A 19,994-nucleotide genomic window follows, 5' to 3' on the forward strand; every position below is an offset into this window, starting at 1 on the left:
AAAAGCTGAAGACTAAGAGCATAAAATAGGACTAACAAGATAAAAACAAAACACTGGAGTTAAAAGCTGAAGACTAAGAGCATAAAATAGGACTAAAAAGATAAAAACATAACACTGGAGTTAAAAGCTGAAGACTAAGAGCATAAAATAGGACTAAAAAGATAAAAACATAACACTGGAGTTAAAAGCTGAAGACCAAGAGCAAAAAAAATATGACTAAAAAGATAAAAACACAACACTGGAGTTAAAAGCTGAAGACCAAGAGCAAAAAATATGACTAAAAAGATAAAAACAAAACACTGGAGTTAAAAGCTGAAGACTAAGAGCATAAAATAGGACTAACAAGATAAAAACAAAACACTGGAGTTAAAAGCTGAAGACTAAGAGCATAAAATAGGACTAAAAAGATAAAAACAAAACACTGGAGTTAAAAGCTGAAGACTAAGAGCATAAAATAGGACTAACAAGATAAAAACAAAACACTGGAGTTAAAAGCTGAAGACCAAGAGCATAAAATAGGACTAAAAAGATAAAAACAAAACACTGGAGTTAAAAGCTGAAGACCAAGAGCATAAAATAGGACTAAAAAGATAAAAACATAACACTGGAGTTAAAAGCTGAAGACCAAGAGCATAAAATAGGACTAAAAAGATAAAAACATAACACTGGAGTTAAAAGCTGAAGACTAAGAGCATAAAATAGGACTAAAAAGATAAAAACATAACACTGGAGTTAAAAGCTGAAGACCAAGAGCAAAAAAAATATGACTAAAAAGATAAAAACACAACACTGGAGTTAAAAGCTGAAGACCAAGAGCAAAAAAAATATGACTAAAAAGATAAAAACACAACACTGGAGTTAAAAGCTGAAGACCAAGAGCAAAAAATATGACTAAAAAGATAAAAACAAAACACTGGAGTTAAAAGCTGAAGACTAAGAGCATAAAATAGGACTAACAAGATAAAAACAAAACACTGGAGTTAAAAGCTGAAGACTAAGAGCATAAAATAGGACTAAAAAGATAAAAACATAACACTGGAGTTAAAAGCTGAAGACTAAGAGCATAAAATAGGACTAAAAAGATAAAAACATAACACTGGAGTTAAAAGCTGAAGACCAAGAGCAAAAAAAATATGACTAAAAAGATAAAAACACAACACTGGAGTTAAAAGCTGAAGACCAAGAGCAAAAAATATGACTAAAAAGATAAAAACAAAACACTGGAGTTAAAAGCTGAAGACTAAGAGCATAAAATAGGACTAACAAGATAAAAACAAAACACTGGAGTTAAAAGCTGAAGACCAAGAGCATAAAATAGGACTAAAAAGATAAAAACAAAACACTGGAGTTAAAAGCTGAAGACCAAGAGCATAAAATAGGACTAAAAAGATAAAAACAAAACACTGGAGTTAAAAGCTGAAGACCAAGAGCATAAAATAGGACTAAAAAGATAAAAACATAACACTGGAGTTAAAAGCTGAAGACTAAGAGCATAAAATAGGACTAAAAAGATAAAAACAAAACACTGGAGTTAAAAGCTGAAGACTAAGAGCATAAAATAGGACTAACAAGATAAAAACAAAACACTGGAGTTAAAAGCTCAAGACCAAGAGCATAAAATAGGACTAAAAAGATAAAAACAAAACACTGGAGTTAAAAGCTGAAGACTAAGAGCATAAAATAGGACTAACAAGATAAAAACAAAACACTGGAGTTAAAAGCTGAAGACCAAGAGCATAAAATGGGACTAAAAAGATAAAAACATAACACTGGAGTTAAAAGCTGAAGACCAAGAGCATAAAATGGGACTAAAAAGATAAAAACATAACACTGGAGTTAAAAGCTGAAGACCAAGAGCATAAAATAGGACTAAAAAGATAAAAACATAACACTGGAGTTAAAAGCTGAAGACTAAGAGCATAAAATGGGACTAAAAAGATAAAAACAAAACACTGGAGTTAAAAGCTGAAGACCAAGAGCAAAAAAAATATGACTAAAAAGATAAAAACACAACACTGGAGTTAAAAGCTGAAGACCAAGAGCAAAAAATATGACTAAAAAGATAAAAACAAAACGCTGGAGTTAAAAGCTGAAGACTAAGAGCATAAAATAGGACTAACGAGATAAAAACAAAACACTGGAGTTAAAAGCTGAAGACTAAGAGCATAAAATAGGACTAAAAAGATAAAAACATAGGAAAAGCTTAAAAATATTAGTTAAAAGCCTGATTAAAAAGGTGCGTCTTTAATCTTTTTTTTTTTTTTTTTAAATGTCAGCTGGGTATAAGAAGGGTGAAAAGAAATACGGTAGATACATGACACAAAAGACCATGATGGAGAAATAAATAACGTGATGGAGGATGGGGAGAACTTGAGAAGTGAAGAGATTTAAAGAAGTGGGAAGCGAGCGATACATTGAGAGCTGGAGCGATGGCATGTCGACGAAGAGTTGGGGGGTGGGGGGGGGGGGGGGGGGGGTTGTGATGTGAGCAGACAGAGCAGTGTGACATGCGTCCTCCACGCGGCTTGGCTTTCTGTACTGTGATTAAAGAAATGTTCATGCCCTGAATGATGCACAGTAGAAGGGGAAGGGATTGCTCAGTATCGTATAGTCTATTGTGCCACGCTAGACTCTCCGCACCATCTATGCATCCCTGCATGATCCTACTCACTACTATATGTCTCCCAACTCCTTCTCTCCCGCCAATGTCCTCCTATTTTTGGCTCAGAGTGGCAGTTCTACGTACACGTCAGAGAGCAATGACAAGCCCCCTACCTCCCCCCCACCCTACCCGCCAACCCACTTCTCTGCCATAACTTAAACCTCAGACAGAGAATATATAGAGCACAGTGGAGATGTTCACATGCTGATGTTTATGTAAATGAGTGATGAAAACCTGCTTCAATGTTTCATTAGGAAATAATATCACACAGAGTGTTGCATGACTATTACACTTACAATAAGTCGCAAGCTTTGTAATTCTTAATGCCAAAATACAATCTGATGGTGTCTTTGAACACAACATCTCATTGCTCTACACCAGGGGTCTTAAACTCAATTTACTTGGGTGCTACTGGAGCTAGGGGTCTGGGTTGAGACTGGGCCACATCAGGTTTTCCAAAAAATATATATATATATTTATTAAAAACTGAAAAATATACAAACTTTTTCAGTGCTTTGGTTCCGATTTTCTACAATAAAAGCTCACAGTTCTCAAATATCTTAATTTTTATTTTTCTGCACAAAATAAGATGAAAAATAAATAAATCAAGAATAAAGAAAATCAATCAATTAATAAATAAATATAATAATAATAATAAAACAGCAAATAATAAAAACTTAAGAAACCACATATAGTTGGCGGGTAGACAAATTATTTTTTTCAGATTAAAATGAACAAAGCATTATTAGAGCCCTGTAGACATGACAAAACACGACTATAGTCACATTTATACTCTTTTTATTTACAACATATTGCGCAACTGCAGGGTCTTGAGACACATGCTAACTCGCAAACTAGAGAGCTAGCGACCTAAACGGTAGCCTTCAAGTTATTTCCTTTAAACTTAAATAGCCAAAAACTTACCACTTCCACACGGATAGGGAGGATAACTATTAACAGTTATTTAACCTTTAACATGAACATTAATCAAACGTAATAATTTTTTCTGGGTACATGATACCATACAGCATCCATATCAAACTTGCGCGGGCCGCACTAACATTAAACTTTCATATCAAGGCGGGGGCCTCAAACTAGTGTCCTGCGGGCCACATTTGGCCCGCGGGCCGCATGTTTGAGACCCCTGTTTTAATGTATTTTATAGTCCCATTAGCAGGAATACTGATGTCACGATGACATTAAATACATTACACGGGCATGAGCGATTTTTACTCAAGAAAATGTTCAAAACGGGCCGCGTGTTTGAGACCCCTGCCTTAAACCACCATTGACCTCTTATTTTCTAAGTTAATTGCTATAAAATGCATAAGTTAAGCCTGGTCTTTTGCTACACAGGCGCCCTTATAGTAAAAGACCGATTGTGAGAGAGACAGTCATTTTGCCTTACCCCCCTACCCCCCTTTCTAGACAGGCCAACAGGAGACACAGCTAAATCAGAATAATGAGAGGCACAGTGGCATGGACCGACTGGAATGACACACATACTTTTGTGCGTGATGCCATGCACGCATGCATACACACACATATAAACACGCTGCTCTTAGTCACTCTGCCTTTCATTGGTCTGCCTATTTGTTTGTTTCTCCCTAGCCGTATTTGTGTCTGCTTATTCATCTGGATTTCCCTATTCTGACATACCAATTCTGCTCAAGAATCCCACTTCCCTGTGTCCTATTGTCCCCGCTGCTAGGAATGTTGTGAGGAGAAGTAGCCAGCTCTCTGACTTTCCAGTGCACACAATCCCGCATCTGTGTCCCTCTCTCCCTCTTTTTTTTTTATTTTTTTTAAATCAAGTCCGGATTACGGGCGGCACGGCGGTCGAGTGGTTAGCGCGCAGACCTCACAGCTAGGAGACCAGGGTTCAATCCCACCCTCGGCCATCTCTGTGTGGAGTTTGCATGTTCTCCCCGTGCATGCGTGGGTTTTCTCCGGGTACTCCGGTTTCCTCCCACATTCCAAAAACATGCTAGGTTAATTGGTGACTCCAAATTGTCCATAGGTATGAATGTGAGTGTGAATGGTTGTTTGTCTATATGTGCCCTGCGATTGGCTGGCCACCAGTCCAGGGTGTACCCCGCCTCTCGCCCGAAGACAGCTGGGATAGGCTCCAGCACCCCCGCGACCCTCGTGAGGAAAAAGCGGTAGAAAATGAATGAATGAATGAAGTCCGGATTACATTCCACGGTACATAATGATGTACCCTATTCCACAATTAAAGTTGCCAATGATGTGAATGGTACACTCCTGGTTTTAAGACCAGTTGGCAAGAATTGACATTGTTTTCATTGTCAGAACGGAAGGAGGTTCAAAGGAGCGCTCCTTCTTTCTCTTTTCGGCTTTTCTCATCAGGGGTCGCCACAGCAAATCAACCGCCTTCATCCAACCCCGTCTTCTGCATCTGTCTCTATACCTTCATGTCCTCTTTCACTACATACATAAACCTCCTCTTTGGTCTTCCTTTTTCTTAATTTATTTCAGACATGCATACTATGTTATATTATTCTCTCTCACGTATACACTTACAAAGGCCCACCCTTTCCCAGACCCTAGCTCCAGTGGCCCCCAGGTAAATTGAGTTTGAGACCCCTGGTTTAAGGGATATACATACTGTATGCGATGCAAGACGAAGTATGAGCACAAAGGAAGAAATAAAGCAACGTATTAAGGAAATGAGCGACACCTGATGACGTGTGACATTGAACTCCACCGTGACCTTGTAGGGGGTCAGAAATACAGATCGAGGTTAACCCTGATGTCTTGCAGCATCAAGTCAGGGATCGGCTGCTCAGATTACGTCCCTCTACGGTGTCTTGTCTACATCGGAGTATATCCTTGCCTTTGATCGGCTCCCGGGGCTACACTGAAGTGGCGCAAACTAATCGAATTAGTTTTGTCGTTCTCCTTAATGTATATGTGAGAAAGCATACAAGCACAAAGAGCCTGCAGTGTTTACACATGGCAGACGACCGCATATGTGAGGGCGAATATTATCTGGAAACAAACATTACGGGATAAATATAATGATTTGATACCAGTCTGATACGTTTTAATGGAATAAAATAGTAATAATCAACATTTTATAAAAGGTTTATATTTGCTAATGAAAGCTATGTCCTATTTGAAGCACCCAAAAAAAAAAAGAATTGAAATAAGTCAACAAGCCTGGAGGAATCTATGCATACATACCAACAATCCTCAACTGAAAAGACTTCAGGGAATCCATGTACCGTTCCACGTATTTTCACTTTGTGTACAACACACATTCACGACAACAAAACCAAAAACAAAACACATAAATGTACCCACAAACACCACACGCAAACACCGGGATGCCTTGCACAGATGTATTGTTTTCTTGTGGTGGAAGGTCTCTGCTGAGGCACGAAAAAGAGAAAAATATAGCGCAGCGAAAGACTCCCTCTTCTCCGGTTGCTTACCTTAAGGAGATCTATCTCTTTGATGCAATCTTGCCGAGCTTTCGCATCCATCAAGTCAAATATCTATTAGGGGATCAAACACGGAGGGAGGGAGAGATTGGACACAGAGGTATGTTAGATGGAGAGTTGCAGACCAAAAAAAGAACGTATAAGAAATCAGAACTAGGTGGTATCGCAGTGAAAACAGTGTTTTACCTCTGAATGACAACAAATACAGAGTGATATATACTCTTTTATATAACTATAAAAGCAATCTTCACTCGCTAAATGTACTGCAAAAAAAAGGTCAGTAAGGATAATTCATAATGCCGCCTACAGAGAACATACTAACTCCTTATTTCTAAAATCACAAATACTTCAACTTGCTGATATAGTTCATCTTCAAACAGCTAAACTAATGCATAAGGCTAAAAATAACCAATTACCTAAAAATGTCATCCAATACATAATACATAAAGGAGAAATATGATCTCAAGCCATAATGCCAGGTTGTATGTTAAATGTTTAAATTAAATATTCAAACACTTGGCGGGCCGGATGTGGCCCCCGGGCTGTAGTTTGCCCACCCTTGCCCTACTGCCATAAGTAGAGTCCTGTGGGAAACACTGTATCGCTTACCTATTGCAGAGAATTTAAAATACAAAGTGGTTAGCGCGCAGGCCACACAGCTAGGAGACCCGAGTTCAATTCCACCCTCCGCCATCTCTGTGTGGAGTTTGCATGTTCTCCCCGTGCATGCGTGGGTTTTCTCCGGGTACTCCGGTTTCCTCCGACATCCCAAAAACATGCTAGGTTAATTAGCGACTCCAAATTGTCCATAGGTATGAATGTGAGTGTGAATGGTTGTTTGTCTATATGCGCCCTGTGATTGGCTGGCGACAGCTGGGATAGGCTCCAGCAGCCCCCACGACCCTCATGATGGATAAGCGGTAGAAATTGAATGAAAATACGACATTTAAGTGTCTCCTACCTGGACTTTCTTCAGGGCCACAGATGTGTTGTCTAGCAGATACCTCGCCCGGTAAACCTCACTGAATTGTCCCCGGCCTATTTTCTTCTCGATTTGGAAGTTAGCCAGTGAATTGTGGCCCATATCTGGCTGCAAAGGTTTCTGGAAAAAAAAAACATATGCATGAATGACTCAAAATACACAGCAAAGTACATTCTAATTACCATAGTGAGGTTGTGACTCGGGATGTCAGCATAAAAATGTAATATCGGTATCAGAAATGCGAGAAAATACATGTCCCAAATGGCAATTCCACAACTTCACACAGTGGTACTATTCAAACTATGGAATGGATTGAGTAAGGAAATCAAACAATGCACAACAATGAGCCAATTCAAGAAACAATACAAGCAGTTGATGTTTGCTAAATACAAGGATGAAGAGTCTTGAACCAGTCATGATGTGCTATATATATCACTATATTGACACTTACTATGGTACCCATTATGTCTTTGGATGCTCATATCACCTCCTACTTTGGTACGTGACAAAAAATGTAAAAAATAAAAAAAATTAAAAAATTAAAAAAACGAAATAAAAATTAATAAAAATTAACAAAATAAATTTATAAATAAAATAAATTTGCTAAATACAAGGATGAAGAGTATTGAACCAGTCATGATGTGCTATATATATCACTATATTGACACTTACTATGGTACACATTATGTCATTGGATGCTCATATCACCTTGTACTTCGGTACAAAAAAAATTCCAAAATTAAAAAAAAAAAAACAAAAAACATTTAAACTGTATTATGGAAAGCAGGAAGTGAACAAATGTAACAGTTACTGATTGTAAAAGTACCAGATGGAGGGGTAAGATTTAATAAGCTTATTTATGGAGAATTTAAAAACAAAATTGAAAATATTATAATAAATTATTATGAGTCCAATATACAGGTATATGATGTGTGAGAAAAATAGAGAGTGACCTTTCCTGCTTTTAGTAAACTTTTAGAAGGTGTGAACGGGACAAACAGAAGGTGACAGACATCAGAATGCCAAAACGTCAACAGCGCTGCCAACATGGCTGGAGGAGCCGCTCGGGGGACAAGTGACTTAGGACAGAGGGAAGGAAGCGACAGCTTCGCTACGTTTAATGTATCATGGCGCATCGCCACAGTAACATAAAAGCCGTGACACCTTGGCAGTGAGGTGTTTTGTTTTGTTTTTTTTAAGTGAAAATGTTAAGTAATACATTGCATGGAAAGAAAAACTGTATATGCTATATCAGTGGTGCTCATTAAGGCGATAGTGAAGTTAGCGTGGGTCGTGTGTCATCCACATCATAACTTTCACTTTGTAGATGTCATATGACATCAGTCAGCTGACATAAGCTCCCTCATGCTATGTTCTTGTGCCTCGGTGGCAAAAAAAAATGGACAACAGATGTCCTCAGCCACACACGAATAATCAAACTTTTATTATTTGAAACTTATATTATTTTATTTAATTATTATTTGTGTGAAGTTTGCATGTTCTCCCCGTGCATGCGTGGGTTTTCTCCGAGTACTCCGGTTTCCTCCCACATTCCAAAAACATGCTAGGTTAATTGGCGAATCCAAATTGTCCATAGGTATGAATGTGAGTGTGAATGGTTGTTTGTCTATATGTGCCCTGTGATTGGCTGGCCACCAGTCCAGGGTGTACCCCGCCTCTCGTCCGAAGACAGCTGGGATAGGCTCCAGCACCCCCGCGACCCTCGTGAGGATAAGCGGTAGAAAATGAATGAATTTTTTCTGTCATTTTTCTTATCAAAAAATGTTTATGGGTAGTTGTTAATTATATATTCAAACAATAAAAATGTTTAAAAAATCACTTCATGCATGTAAGCATTTAAATCAACAATACTATCTGCCCCAATGGCTGGATGGGAAAATAAAAATAAAAATAAAAATAAAAATAAAAATAAAAATAAAAATAAAAATAAAAATAAAAATAAAAATAAAAATAAAAATAAAAATAAAAATAAAAATAAAAATAAAAATAAAAATAAAAATAAAAATAAAAATAAAAATAACTGGTGGCCAGCCAATCACAGGGCACATATAGACAAACAACCATTCACACTCACATTCATACCTATGGACAATTTGGAGTCGCCAATTAACCTAGCATGTTTTTGGAATGTGGGAGGAAACCGGAGTACCCGGAGAAAACCCACACATGCACGGGGAGAACATGCAAACTCCACACAGAGATTAGCCGAGGGTGAAATTGAACTCAGGACTCCAAATTGTCCATAGGTATGAATGTGAGTGTGAATGGTTGTTTGTCTATATGTGCCCTGTGATTGGCTGGCCACCAGTCCAGGGTGTACCTCGCCACTTGCCCGAAGACAGCTGGGATAGGCTCCAGCACCCCCACAACACTTGTGAGGATAAGCGGTAGAAAATGAATGAATGAATGTTTATTTGTATACTTTTTTGTCTCACTCCCATGTCTTCTTTTTGCATTTTGAAACTCAAAAAAATGTAAAAAAAAAAAATGTAAACAGTGTAAAATAAATTCTTGAATTTTTAATCGAATTTTTAAAATGTGAGCAAATATGGCTTAGTGCACATTCCCACAGCAAAGCGGCGTCCTGCGATCAAATAATTAGACATGTGATGATGTCAGCCCCAGTGTCTGGTCAGCTAAATAACAACAGTGTAGCATTACTCAGATTACATTATTATTATTTTATTTTCATTATTATTGTTTCAGTCAAGGTTTTTTGCAAAACTATGTTGATAAAGGTTTGCATTACTGAATGAATAAGAATATTATGTGGTGAAATTGCAGGCAAGGCCAGAGTGGACAGTCCGAGGTGGACAGAAAAACAATGACAGAAGAGGGAGAGAGAGAGAGCGACAACATCGAGTGCGCGAAAGAGAGAGAGGACAAGAGGGCATTGCTTTCATTCTCTGCGTGGTAGCTTGACAAATGTTAGCATGAGCCTCTAAAGCGCTGTGACAACCGCCTGCTGAGAGCACAGTCTTGCTAATGTGTCCTGGCATGCCAGCCCCGTAATCACACATTTACATATGCAATGACCTACATTTGCATGTCAGATCGCACACTGTCCGGCATGATTAACAGTGGGCACCTCCCCGTGTGGAGTCGCCTTGGGTGGCAAGCAGAGGCCGTGCGAGGGCGGAAGAGAGAGGGGCTGGAGGGAGGGCGTCTTTTTTGGCAGCCAAGGGGCCAGGCCTGCCAGGCAGGATTATGTCAGCCGGCAGCACCCGGCATTAGACACTTCATTAGAGCTAATCTGTTTAGCAGTGGGCAGTGTATGTAAACTTCACAGGCCATTTGCGGCACCTCTTCGCCCCCTGGCCTGGCCTTCAAAAGGGCGGCCGGGGCCACAGCTGACTGACAGGCCGTCTCATCTGCCGCACATGGGTGTCACACAATAAGGGGCTCCCAGCTGAAACAAGGGGCCCGGCTGAGGAGCACTCACACATAAGGAGACGTCACAGAGGAATGACCTGAATGACGCCGGGGTGACTGACGAGATCAGGGGGGTCGGATTGCGGCGCATGAGGGCCCAAATTAGCCCAAATTTTTCCCCAAAGTCACTTAACTGGCCTACAGTACAATATAAATGTAAACCAGGTCCATATAATCCAGATGTGTTTTCCTCGGCTGCTGTGCCAAGCTCTACTCATCTGCACTAATCGCCTTCTGACAGGTGACGGGGACAAGGTGCATGGGAAGGATATTAAGTGGCAGCAATGCAAGGCATTATGGGTAACATTTGTGAGGGACAGTATGTCACGGGTAAAAAAGGTGACACACAACTGCCATGAGCATCTCAGTGGCTCAGCTCATCAGAAGAAGTGTGATACAGGCTGACCAATAATGACGCCATTTCCAAACACAGCTGACAAGACACATGGAGGAGGGTTGACGGGGCAAGGCGTAGAGACGAGAGAGGGGGGGGAGGCGGAGAAAGGGAGACAAGCAGCAGAGGGGGAGAGGGTTTGATGTGACAGCCCGGCACTGCCAACGGCTGCCACAGAAAGGCCAACGGCAGCAAAGAGGAGGGACAGGCGGACATCGACACTCCAAGTACATCCACGCTATGTTGGCAAATTCCGAATCAGAAGTACGGCGGACCACAGCTCAAGTGGAAGCTGGAGAAAAGTCAACCTTTGAGCTGTGGGTGTACATTTGTAAACACATTTGAAACATTTTGAAAATCCTAGAAACCATGAAAAAAATTTTGAGAAATTAATAAAGGCCCCAGGGTTCAATTCCACCCTCGACCATCTCTGTGTGACAGCACCCCCCACGACCCTCCTAAGGAAAAAGCAGTATAAAATGAATGAAACTTCTAAATACAGTTTCTAACATTATTAGAGCCCTCTGGACTTGAAAAAAGGTAAAAACGCAAAAAGTGTACAGCTGGGATGGGCTCCAGCACCCCCGCGACCCTTGTGAGGGAAAAGCGGTAGAAAATGAATGAATGAATGAATGAATAAAGGCCCCAGGGTTCAATTCCACCCTCGGCCATCTCAGTGTGGTGTTTGCATGTTCTCCCCGTGCATGCGTGGGTTTTCTCCGGGTACTCCGGTTTCCTCCCACATTCCAAAAACATGCTAGGTTAATTGGCGACTCCAAATTGTCCATAGGTATGAATGTGAGTGTGAATGGTTGTTTGTCTATATGTGCCCTGTGATTGGCTGGCCACCAGTCCAGGATTTACCCCAAGAAAAGCTGGGATAGGCTCCAGCACCCCCGCGACCCTCGTGAAGGAAAAGCAGTTGAAAATGAATGAATGAATAAAGGCCCCAGGGTTCAATTCCACCCTCGGCCATCTCTGTGTGGGGTTTCCATGTTCTCCCCAGTGCATGCGTGGGTTTTTCTCCGGGTACTCCAGTTTCCTCCCACATTCCAAAAACATGCTAGGTTAATTGGCGACTCCAAATTGTCCATAGGTATGAATGTGAGTGTGAATGGTTGTTTGTCTATATGTGCCCTGTGATTGGCTGGCGACCAGTCCAGGGTGTATCCCGCCTCTCGCCCGAAGACAGCTGGGATAGGCTCCAGCACCCCCCACGACCCTCGTGAGAAAAAAGCGGTACAAAATGAATGAATGAATGAACCTTCTAAATACAGTTTCTAACATTATTAGAGCCCTCTGGACTTGAACTAACACCCCTATAGCCACCTTTAAAACCTGTGAAACAGCAATTGTGTGAAAAGTGTACAGCTGGGATGGGTTCCAGCACCCCCGCGACCCTCGTGAGGAAAAAGCGGTAGAAAATGACTGAATGAATGAATGAATAAAGGCCCCAGGGTTCAATTCCACGACTCCAAATTGTCCATAGGTATGAATGTGAGTGTGAATGGTTGTTTGTCTATATGTGCCCTGTGATTGGCTGGCCACCAGTCCAGGGTGTACCCCGCCTCTCGCCCAAAAGACAGCTGGGATAGGCTCCAGCATGCCCCCGTGACCCTCGTGAGGAAAAGCGGTCGAAAATGAATGAATAATCTCAGTTTGCATCAGCACCAATATTTTGCACCTTTTTCTAGAACCACTGTATTTGCCTGAACCTCCCGTCATTACAACTAATGCATTATTCAGTGGAAAATTAAGTTGTTTTTGCATAATTTAATGGCTTTTTCATTAAACCATGTCCCGCTACTACAAAGAGTATTTTCAAACATTGTTTAAGTAGTGTTTGTGTATTCCTATTAACATTACATGGAATGGAAACATAACCTCCTTGCGACGGCGTAACGCCCTCCAGATTTATTACAGCATAAACCTATTATTCTACATTGTAAAAAAAAAAAAAAAAAAAGTGCATAAAATGTGTTCAGATTAACATGCATGACAGTGAGGACTACAGGAAGAGACAGTGACTGGCAGGCAGAAGGGCTCACACCCACTCTCACCCATCACTAGCCCCCCTTGAGCACGGCGGCACCATGCAATATTCATCCTAAGCCAGTCAGCCAGTGAGCCAACCAGGCAGCCAAAACGCCAGGATTCAACCCAGAGGTGCTTCATCGTCCGCTTCTCAATCCACTCCGCAAATGCGCCACTCTGTCTCACGCTTTCAGACGGATCTGTGTCTGTCAAAATCTGCAGCGACGATCAAAATCTCATTGGAAGAGGGGGGAGGGGGGGGGGAGGGGGTTCGCTCCTCAACCTTGCTACTCACATGAAGAGCAAATGCGCCATTAAAAATGCACATCTTACCAGCTCATCTCGTTTACCTTATGCATATGCATCATACCTCGGGGACCCAGAGAAACTACCGTATATTGCCAAGCAATACAGAATATCCTTCACTGCATATAAAATTTTGATTTCTACAGATACGGATAACGCCCCCCCCCCCCCCCCCCCCTCCACCTTGTGCTGCCAAGACTGCCAGGCGAAGCAGACCTTGAGAAAGTACGAAAACATGACGACTTGTTGAAATTCATCCATCTGGATTGCAAGTTAGACACCGATCTGATCCACCAATCTCTTAACGGAATCCGCAACTCCCACTAATTCTGAAAGCAGTTCACATCCACTCTGACTTTGTTAGAAAAAAAAAAAAACACTGAAGGCAGAATAAAATTAGCACAAAGTGAGGACTCGACTCAACGGCCGTGAAAAACACTGGAAATAGTTTGAAAAAAAAAAAATCATTAAGCCTGAAAAAGAACACATAATCAACAACTGGGGGATCCGCAGATGATTTGGTGTTTGTGTGTATGGGGGGGTTGCTTAAAGTCAAATTAATCATTAGAGCTTTTATCTGACTTACTTATGTGTGCAACCCAATTATGCTTAATTTTGCAATTATAAAACTTAGAATAAATTACCTCTCTTGGCAATTCCAGTGTTAATGTTGTAATGCCCTTGCATACACAAGGAAAACAACAAGCCGGGCCTATTTTTAGTGTTGTTTCTTTTCAAAAAAAAATCCACATTTATTTACTCTGGGGCATATAAATGAACCTCCTTGTTTAAAGTCTATTCAATAGTTATGGAGGCAAAAACATCCTTCTGGAAAGAAATCAATAGACCTGATGTTGAAGGACGGTATTAAAATCCAACAGCTACCACATCTGCAATGAACAAAGCTCAGTTTATCGAACCAAAAGAGGCATGCAGGGAGACCCGACTCTGCCATCCACCCGAGTTCTGATCAATAGAAGCGGCTCTGCATTTGTCCGCCACTGTCTATCTCACACATTCGCCATAATAATTGGAAGCATGATCGAAAGAAAGGAGGAAATTAAATAATACAGGGCAAGCTAAGGCAAGACAGCTAATTATTCCTTTTTTTTTAAACTGTTTAAAACAGGGGTCTCAAACACACTTCCCGCGGGCCAAATGTGGCCCGCAGGACACTAGTTTGAGACCCCCGCCTTGATATGAAAGTTTAATGTGAGTGCGGCCCGTGCAAGTTTGATATGGATGCTGTATGGTATCATGTACCCAGAAAAAATTATTACGTTTGATTCATGTTCATGTTAAAGGTTAAATAACTGTTAATAGTTATCCTCGCTATCTGTGTGGAAGTGGTAAGTTTTTGGCTATTTAAGTTTAAAGGAAATAACTTGAAGGCTACCGTTTAGGTCGCTAGCTCTCTAGTTTGCGAGTTAGCATGTGTCTCAAGACCCTGCAGTTGCGCAATATGTTGTAAATAAAAAGAGTATAAATGTGACTATAGTCGTGTTTTGTCATGTCTACAGGGCTCTAATAATGCTTTGTTCATTGTAATCTGAAAAAAATAATTTGTCTACCCACCAACTATATGTGGTTTCTTAAGTTTTTATTATTTGCTGTTTTATTATTATTATTATTATTATATTTATTTATTACTGATTGATTTTCTTTATTCTTGATTTGTTTGTTTATTTTTCATCTTATTTTGTGCAGAAAAATAAAAAGTAATTATATATATATGTATATTTTTCTGTTTTTAATAAATGCAAACTCCACACAGAGATGGCCGAGGGTGGAATCGAACACGGGTCTCCAAGCTGTGTGGCCTTCGTGCTAACCACTTGGCTCACTGAATAACAACCAACATATTGACTCTAATGCAGGGATCTCAAAGTCAATTTACTTGGGGGCCACTGGAGCGAGGGTCTGGGTGAGGCTGGGCCGCATCAGGTTTTCAAAAAAAAAAAAAAACACTTTTCCAGTGTTTTGATCTCTTTGATCTCAGTCATGGACGTTTGGGCGGGGCAAAATCGCATCAATTGTGTCCGGTGTGCACGCAGCTTTAAGCTCATTATTTCTGGGTTCATGAAACCATACGGCACTCATATCAAACTATTAAGGCGGGGGCCTCAAACTCGCATCCTGCGGGCCGCATTTGGCCCACGGGCCGCACGTTTGAGACCCCTGCTCTAATGTATTATTTTTTCAATCTTTGTTCAAACATCAAGTATGAATGCAACAGCATGCAACACTAGCAGTTCTATGCAGAGCATTTAAGCATCAGTTTGCAGGTCTAATAAGGTCTATAAGGTCTGGTCCGTGTGAGAATACCTGGGGCTGGAACACTGGCACGGCGGCTTGCTGTCCTTGCGGTTGAGTGTCCATATCCATGGTGTTAAGGGCTTGGATCCTTTAGCACCTGTCTGAGAATTAAAAACACAAAATAAAACTTCTGAATACTAAACACGACAGTATTAGAACAATACATTCAGGAGTTAGTCACTTCTAAATGTAATAATCGACGGAGACGTTTTTTCCAGCAGCAAACTCTTCAATTAGGCAAGCGTCCGAGTGCGGTGGGTGTCCGGTTCCAACAAATTGGATCCGGTGTCACATCTGTGAATCTGACACTGTCTACACCGGTCATTTTCAACCACTGTGCCGCGGCACACTAGTGTACCTTGAGAAACCGTCAGGTGTGCCGTGTGGAATTATCCAATATCACTTTTTATAATTAACATTTATTAATCATCATTTGCAAATATTATGTCAATAGCCATGGATATATGGACCCAAATATTCCAATTGCATTTGGTTTATTTGCTCAAACGGAAAGAATTGAACAGGGATGGAATATTCCTTTAACCAATCCGATTGAGGTATCTTGTACCCGCTCAAACGGAAAGTTGTCAGACTGCGTTCTTCTTCTTTGTGGTGTTTTTCTTCTTCTGTTGTTTATTGGCGGTTGGCAAGCAGCTTTCGTGTGCATTAGCGCCATCTGTGAAACAGAATCTAAACCCTTCTATACGCCATTCACAATTCCAGTTTTATTAAAAAAAGAAAATACAGTAAACCTCGGATATATCGGATTCAATTGTTCCCACTGGTTTTGTCCGATATAAGCGAAATCCGTTATATGCGTATACTGGAAAAGGTCCGTTTTACGCATATATCGGATTTATATCCGGTATATGCGTAAATCGGATTTTATCCGTTATAAAAAGGCACTTCCTTGACTATGTTTCCAATGTACCTGGACTGGGCAATGAAAAGAGACGTAAGGTAATGAGAATTTAACTTTATTGGACTCTGAGCATAACAAATTGTTAATTAAGCTAGGCCCTGTTACGCCCGTCAGGCCTACGTTATTTCCAATAGTGAGGTTAAGATCTCATTCACTGCTGTGCTAGTATTATTGACGTCACTCACTTTTATATTTGTCCTAAATCTGGAGCCAGGAGAAACACAATAGCCAGTGACATCAACAAGATTAGCATAACGATGCGGCCATCCGATATATGCCAGGGAAATTTAATGGAAATGCATTGGAACGGGACTGGAGATTTTGTCCGAAATAGGCGAAATCCGTTATAAAAAATCCGATATATGCAATTAATTTTTATTGGAAATGCATTACAGAAAAATCGGTTCTTTTTTATCTGTTCGTTGTGAGCGAATTTCCGATATATCCGAGTCCGATATATCCGAGGTTTACTGTACATATCTTTATAAAACATGTCCTGAGTTTAATTATAAAATATTAGCAAGATTGAATTTGATCTTTTCCTGTTTAAATTTATCCCGGGTGCGTTCTTTCAGCGCATTGCTCAGATATGACGTAACACGCAGATCCAGACGTTCTTCACTTTTAAAAATGGAGGCCAGCAATCGGCATTGGACTGCTAAGCAAAGTTTGTTTTTGATTCAAACTAAATTTCAAGACTGGACAGACGAAAAACTGGCAATACGGATTATTATTCCAACAAGTGAAAGAAAAACTCGGGGAAGCCGGTATCACGTGATGTTGATGTTTACGTTTTACTGGGCATGCCCTATTGACTATTCTGGTTGATTTTCACGGTGCATGTAGACAAGAGATTGGAATATTCCTTTCTATGGATACCATTGTTTCCCGAAAGGTCATTCGGAAAGAGAAAAAGTGGTCATGTAAAAACATGGCTACTGTGGAGTGTCTGTGGTGTAAAGACTAGCATAGCAATGTAATATTGGTCCGTGTGGCAACACCTACCTTGTTCCTCCGATAGACTTATTGATGCACGTGTGAGGTCGTGGTGACATTTTGTAACATTTTTGGTTAGTGGTGTGTGCCACAAGATTTTTCCAATGTAAAAAACATGCCGTGGCTCAAAAAAGGTTGAATATCACTGTTCTACACGGAGGCCTCTCACATTGCAGCATGCAAAGCTAACGCAAGCGGTGATGTTCATCCGGAAGAAACAGAGATAATGACACTACATCTACTTGGCTTGCCTCCAAGGTTTCTTCCATGGGAATTTCTGGTTATACGAACATTTAAGCAGCTTCACTCGTTTTTCTTTTTTCTATTTTTTTCTAAAGGAAATAGGTCATACAGAGGTGAGTGCACCGGGTATGAGTGTGCTCCACGGTGCTGCATAATTGCATCTTCTGGCATGTAGCCTAGAAAGAAGTTAATTGCAAAAGATGCTTCACCCCACCCTCAGTTGGTGGTCTTAATAGTATAAACCACATTTGAAACAAGATATCATCACAACATCACATGCTACCTGAATAATTTACAGAAACCTTCTGATAAGCCAACGTTCAAACGCACAATTGAATGATTCCAGCGTTGTTATGAAAGGAAGTGCTCATATTTCCACACATGATCAAGGTTCAATTCCAGTGTAAATGGGAAAAGATTGCCACACCGTTATTTATACGAACGATTTAAGCAGAACGGAGTGTGTTCTTATTAACCATAATGCCAGTCAATCATATATCCAATACAACATTGGGTATGTGTGTCAGTGTAGCAAAGACATTTGCAGATTATATTTTATTTCGCACTTTTCAAGGCATCCATGGCGGTTAACTCAAGTTAACTCAATATTGATTGATTGAGTAAGACCCTGAAACAATGCACAACGATGAGCCAATTCAGAAACAATACAAGCAGTTGATGTTTGCTAAATACAAGGATGAAGAGTCTTGAACCAGTCATGATGTGCTATATATATCACTATATTGACACTTACTATGGTACCCATTATGTCATTGGATGCTCATATCACCTTGTACTTCGGAAAGTGACATAAATAAAATAAAAAAAAAATAAAATAATAAAAATAAATAAATAAAACCCTAAAACGAAGGGTCTCAAACTCTATTTACTTGGGGGCCACTGGAGCTAGGGTCTGGGCGAGACTGGGCCGCATCAGGTTTTCCAAAAAAAAAAAAAACGCATTTATTCAAAACAGAAAAATGAATAAACTTTGCTTTGGTTTTGATTTTCTACAAGAAAAGCTCTGAAAAAAATGCACTGTTCTCAAATATCTTACTTTTTATTTTTCTACACAAAATAAGATGAAAAACAAACAAACAAATCAAGAATAAAGAAAATCAATCAATCAGTAATAAATAAATAAATATAATAATAATAATAATAAAACGGCAAATAATAAAAACTTAAGAAACCACATATAGTTGGTGGGTAGACAAATTATTTTTTTCAGATTAAAATGAACAAAGCATTATTAGAGCCCTGTAGACATGACAAAACACGACTATAGTCACATTTATACTCTTCTTATTGACAACATATTGTGCAACGGCAGGGTCCTGAGACACATGCTAACTCGCAAACTAGAGAGCTAGCGACTTAAACGGTAGCCTTCAAGTTATTTCCTTTCAACTTAAATAGCCAAAAACTTACCACTTCCACACGGATAGGGAGGATAACTATTAACAGTTATTTAACCTTTAACATGAACATTAATCAAACGTAATAATTTTTTCTGGGTACATGATACCATACAGCATCCATATCAAACTTGCGCGGGCCGCACTAACATTAAACTTTCATATCAAGGCGGGCCTCAAACTAGTGTCCTGCGGGCCACATTTGGTCCGCGGGCCGCGTATTTGAGACGCCTGCCTTAAACTATATTAGGAAAGCAGGAAGTGAACAAATGTAACAGTTACTGATTGTAAAAGTACCAGATGGAGGGGTAGGATTTAATAAGCTTTGCTTCTTCCTACTCCTTTTGGACATGTGGAACTGTGAACTGATTATGTGATGCATTCAATTGTAATCTGATGCATATTCAAATGAAATAAAACCATTACCAAACCATTCATTTCATTCACTTCTCTGTCACAAGTCCCAGGGACACGACGACCGTGACTGGGTGTAGGGAGCAAGGCTCGAACCGCACAACTTTACGGTTTCTGTTTTTCACACTTTGACTGATGAGAACTGATTACGACAAAATCTAATGTACATGCATGTTGGCATTTTCATGTGAGCGTCACACTCAACTCACAAGTCATGCACCCCAGTGCCCCGTCTTGCCTTCCATTTGACTCTTTACACTTCATGTGTATTTTCCTAGACTGAAGCTGGCACCATTATTCCTCTCACAAAACCTCTTGTGTTCTTGCCTGCCTTTGTGTCAAAATAACCGCGGGCATTTGAGCTTTACGTTCCACGATAACAAGATC

General features: G+C 40.2%; 1 protein-coding gene across 2 annotated transcripts in view; it reads right to left on the minus strand.

The window, feature by feature from the left end:
• Positions 1 to 19,994, minus strand: part of nek7 (NIMA-related kinase 7) — a 90,652-nt gene that overhangs the window by 45,287 nt on the left and 25,371 nt on the right. Inside the window, exons 2-4 of one of the 2 annotated variants that reach the window (XM_058072363.1) lie at positions 15,624 to 15,715; positions 7,091 to 7,231; positions 6,121 to 6,183 (exon numbers count right to left, since the gene is read on the minus strand). In XM_058072363.1, the coding sequence (XP_057928346.1) occupies positions 6,121 to 6,183; positions 7,091 to 7,231; positions 15,624 to 15,683 (264 nt within the window). In that variant the 5' untranslated portion in view covers positions 15,684 to 15,715. The remainder of the gene's footprint in view (positions 1 to 6,120; positions 6,184 to 7,090; positions 7,232 to 15,623; positions 15,716 to 19,994) is intronic. The other variant, XM_058072364.1, reaches the window with a different exon arrangement.

The sequence above is a fragment of the Doryrhamphus excisus genome, chromosome 5, assembly GCF_030265055.1.
Source record: "Doryrhamphus excisus isolate RoL2022-K1 chromosome 5, RoL_Dexc_1.0, whole genome shotgun sequence".
Classification (NCBI taxonomy): Eukaryota; Metazoa; Chordata; class Actinopteri; order Syngnathiformes; family Syngnathidae; genus Doryrhamphus; species Doryrhamphus excisus.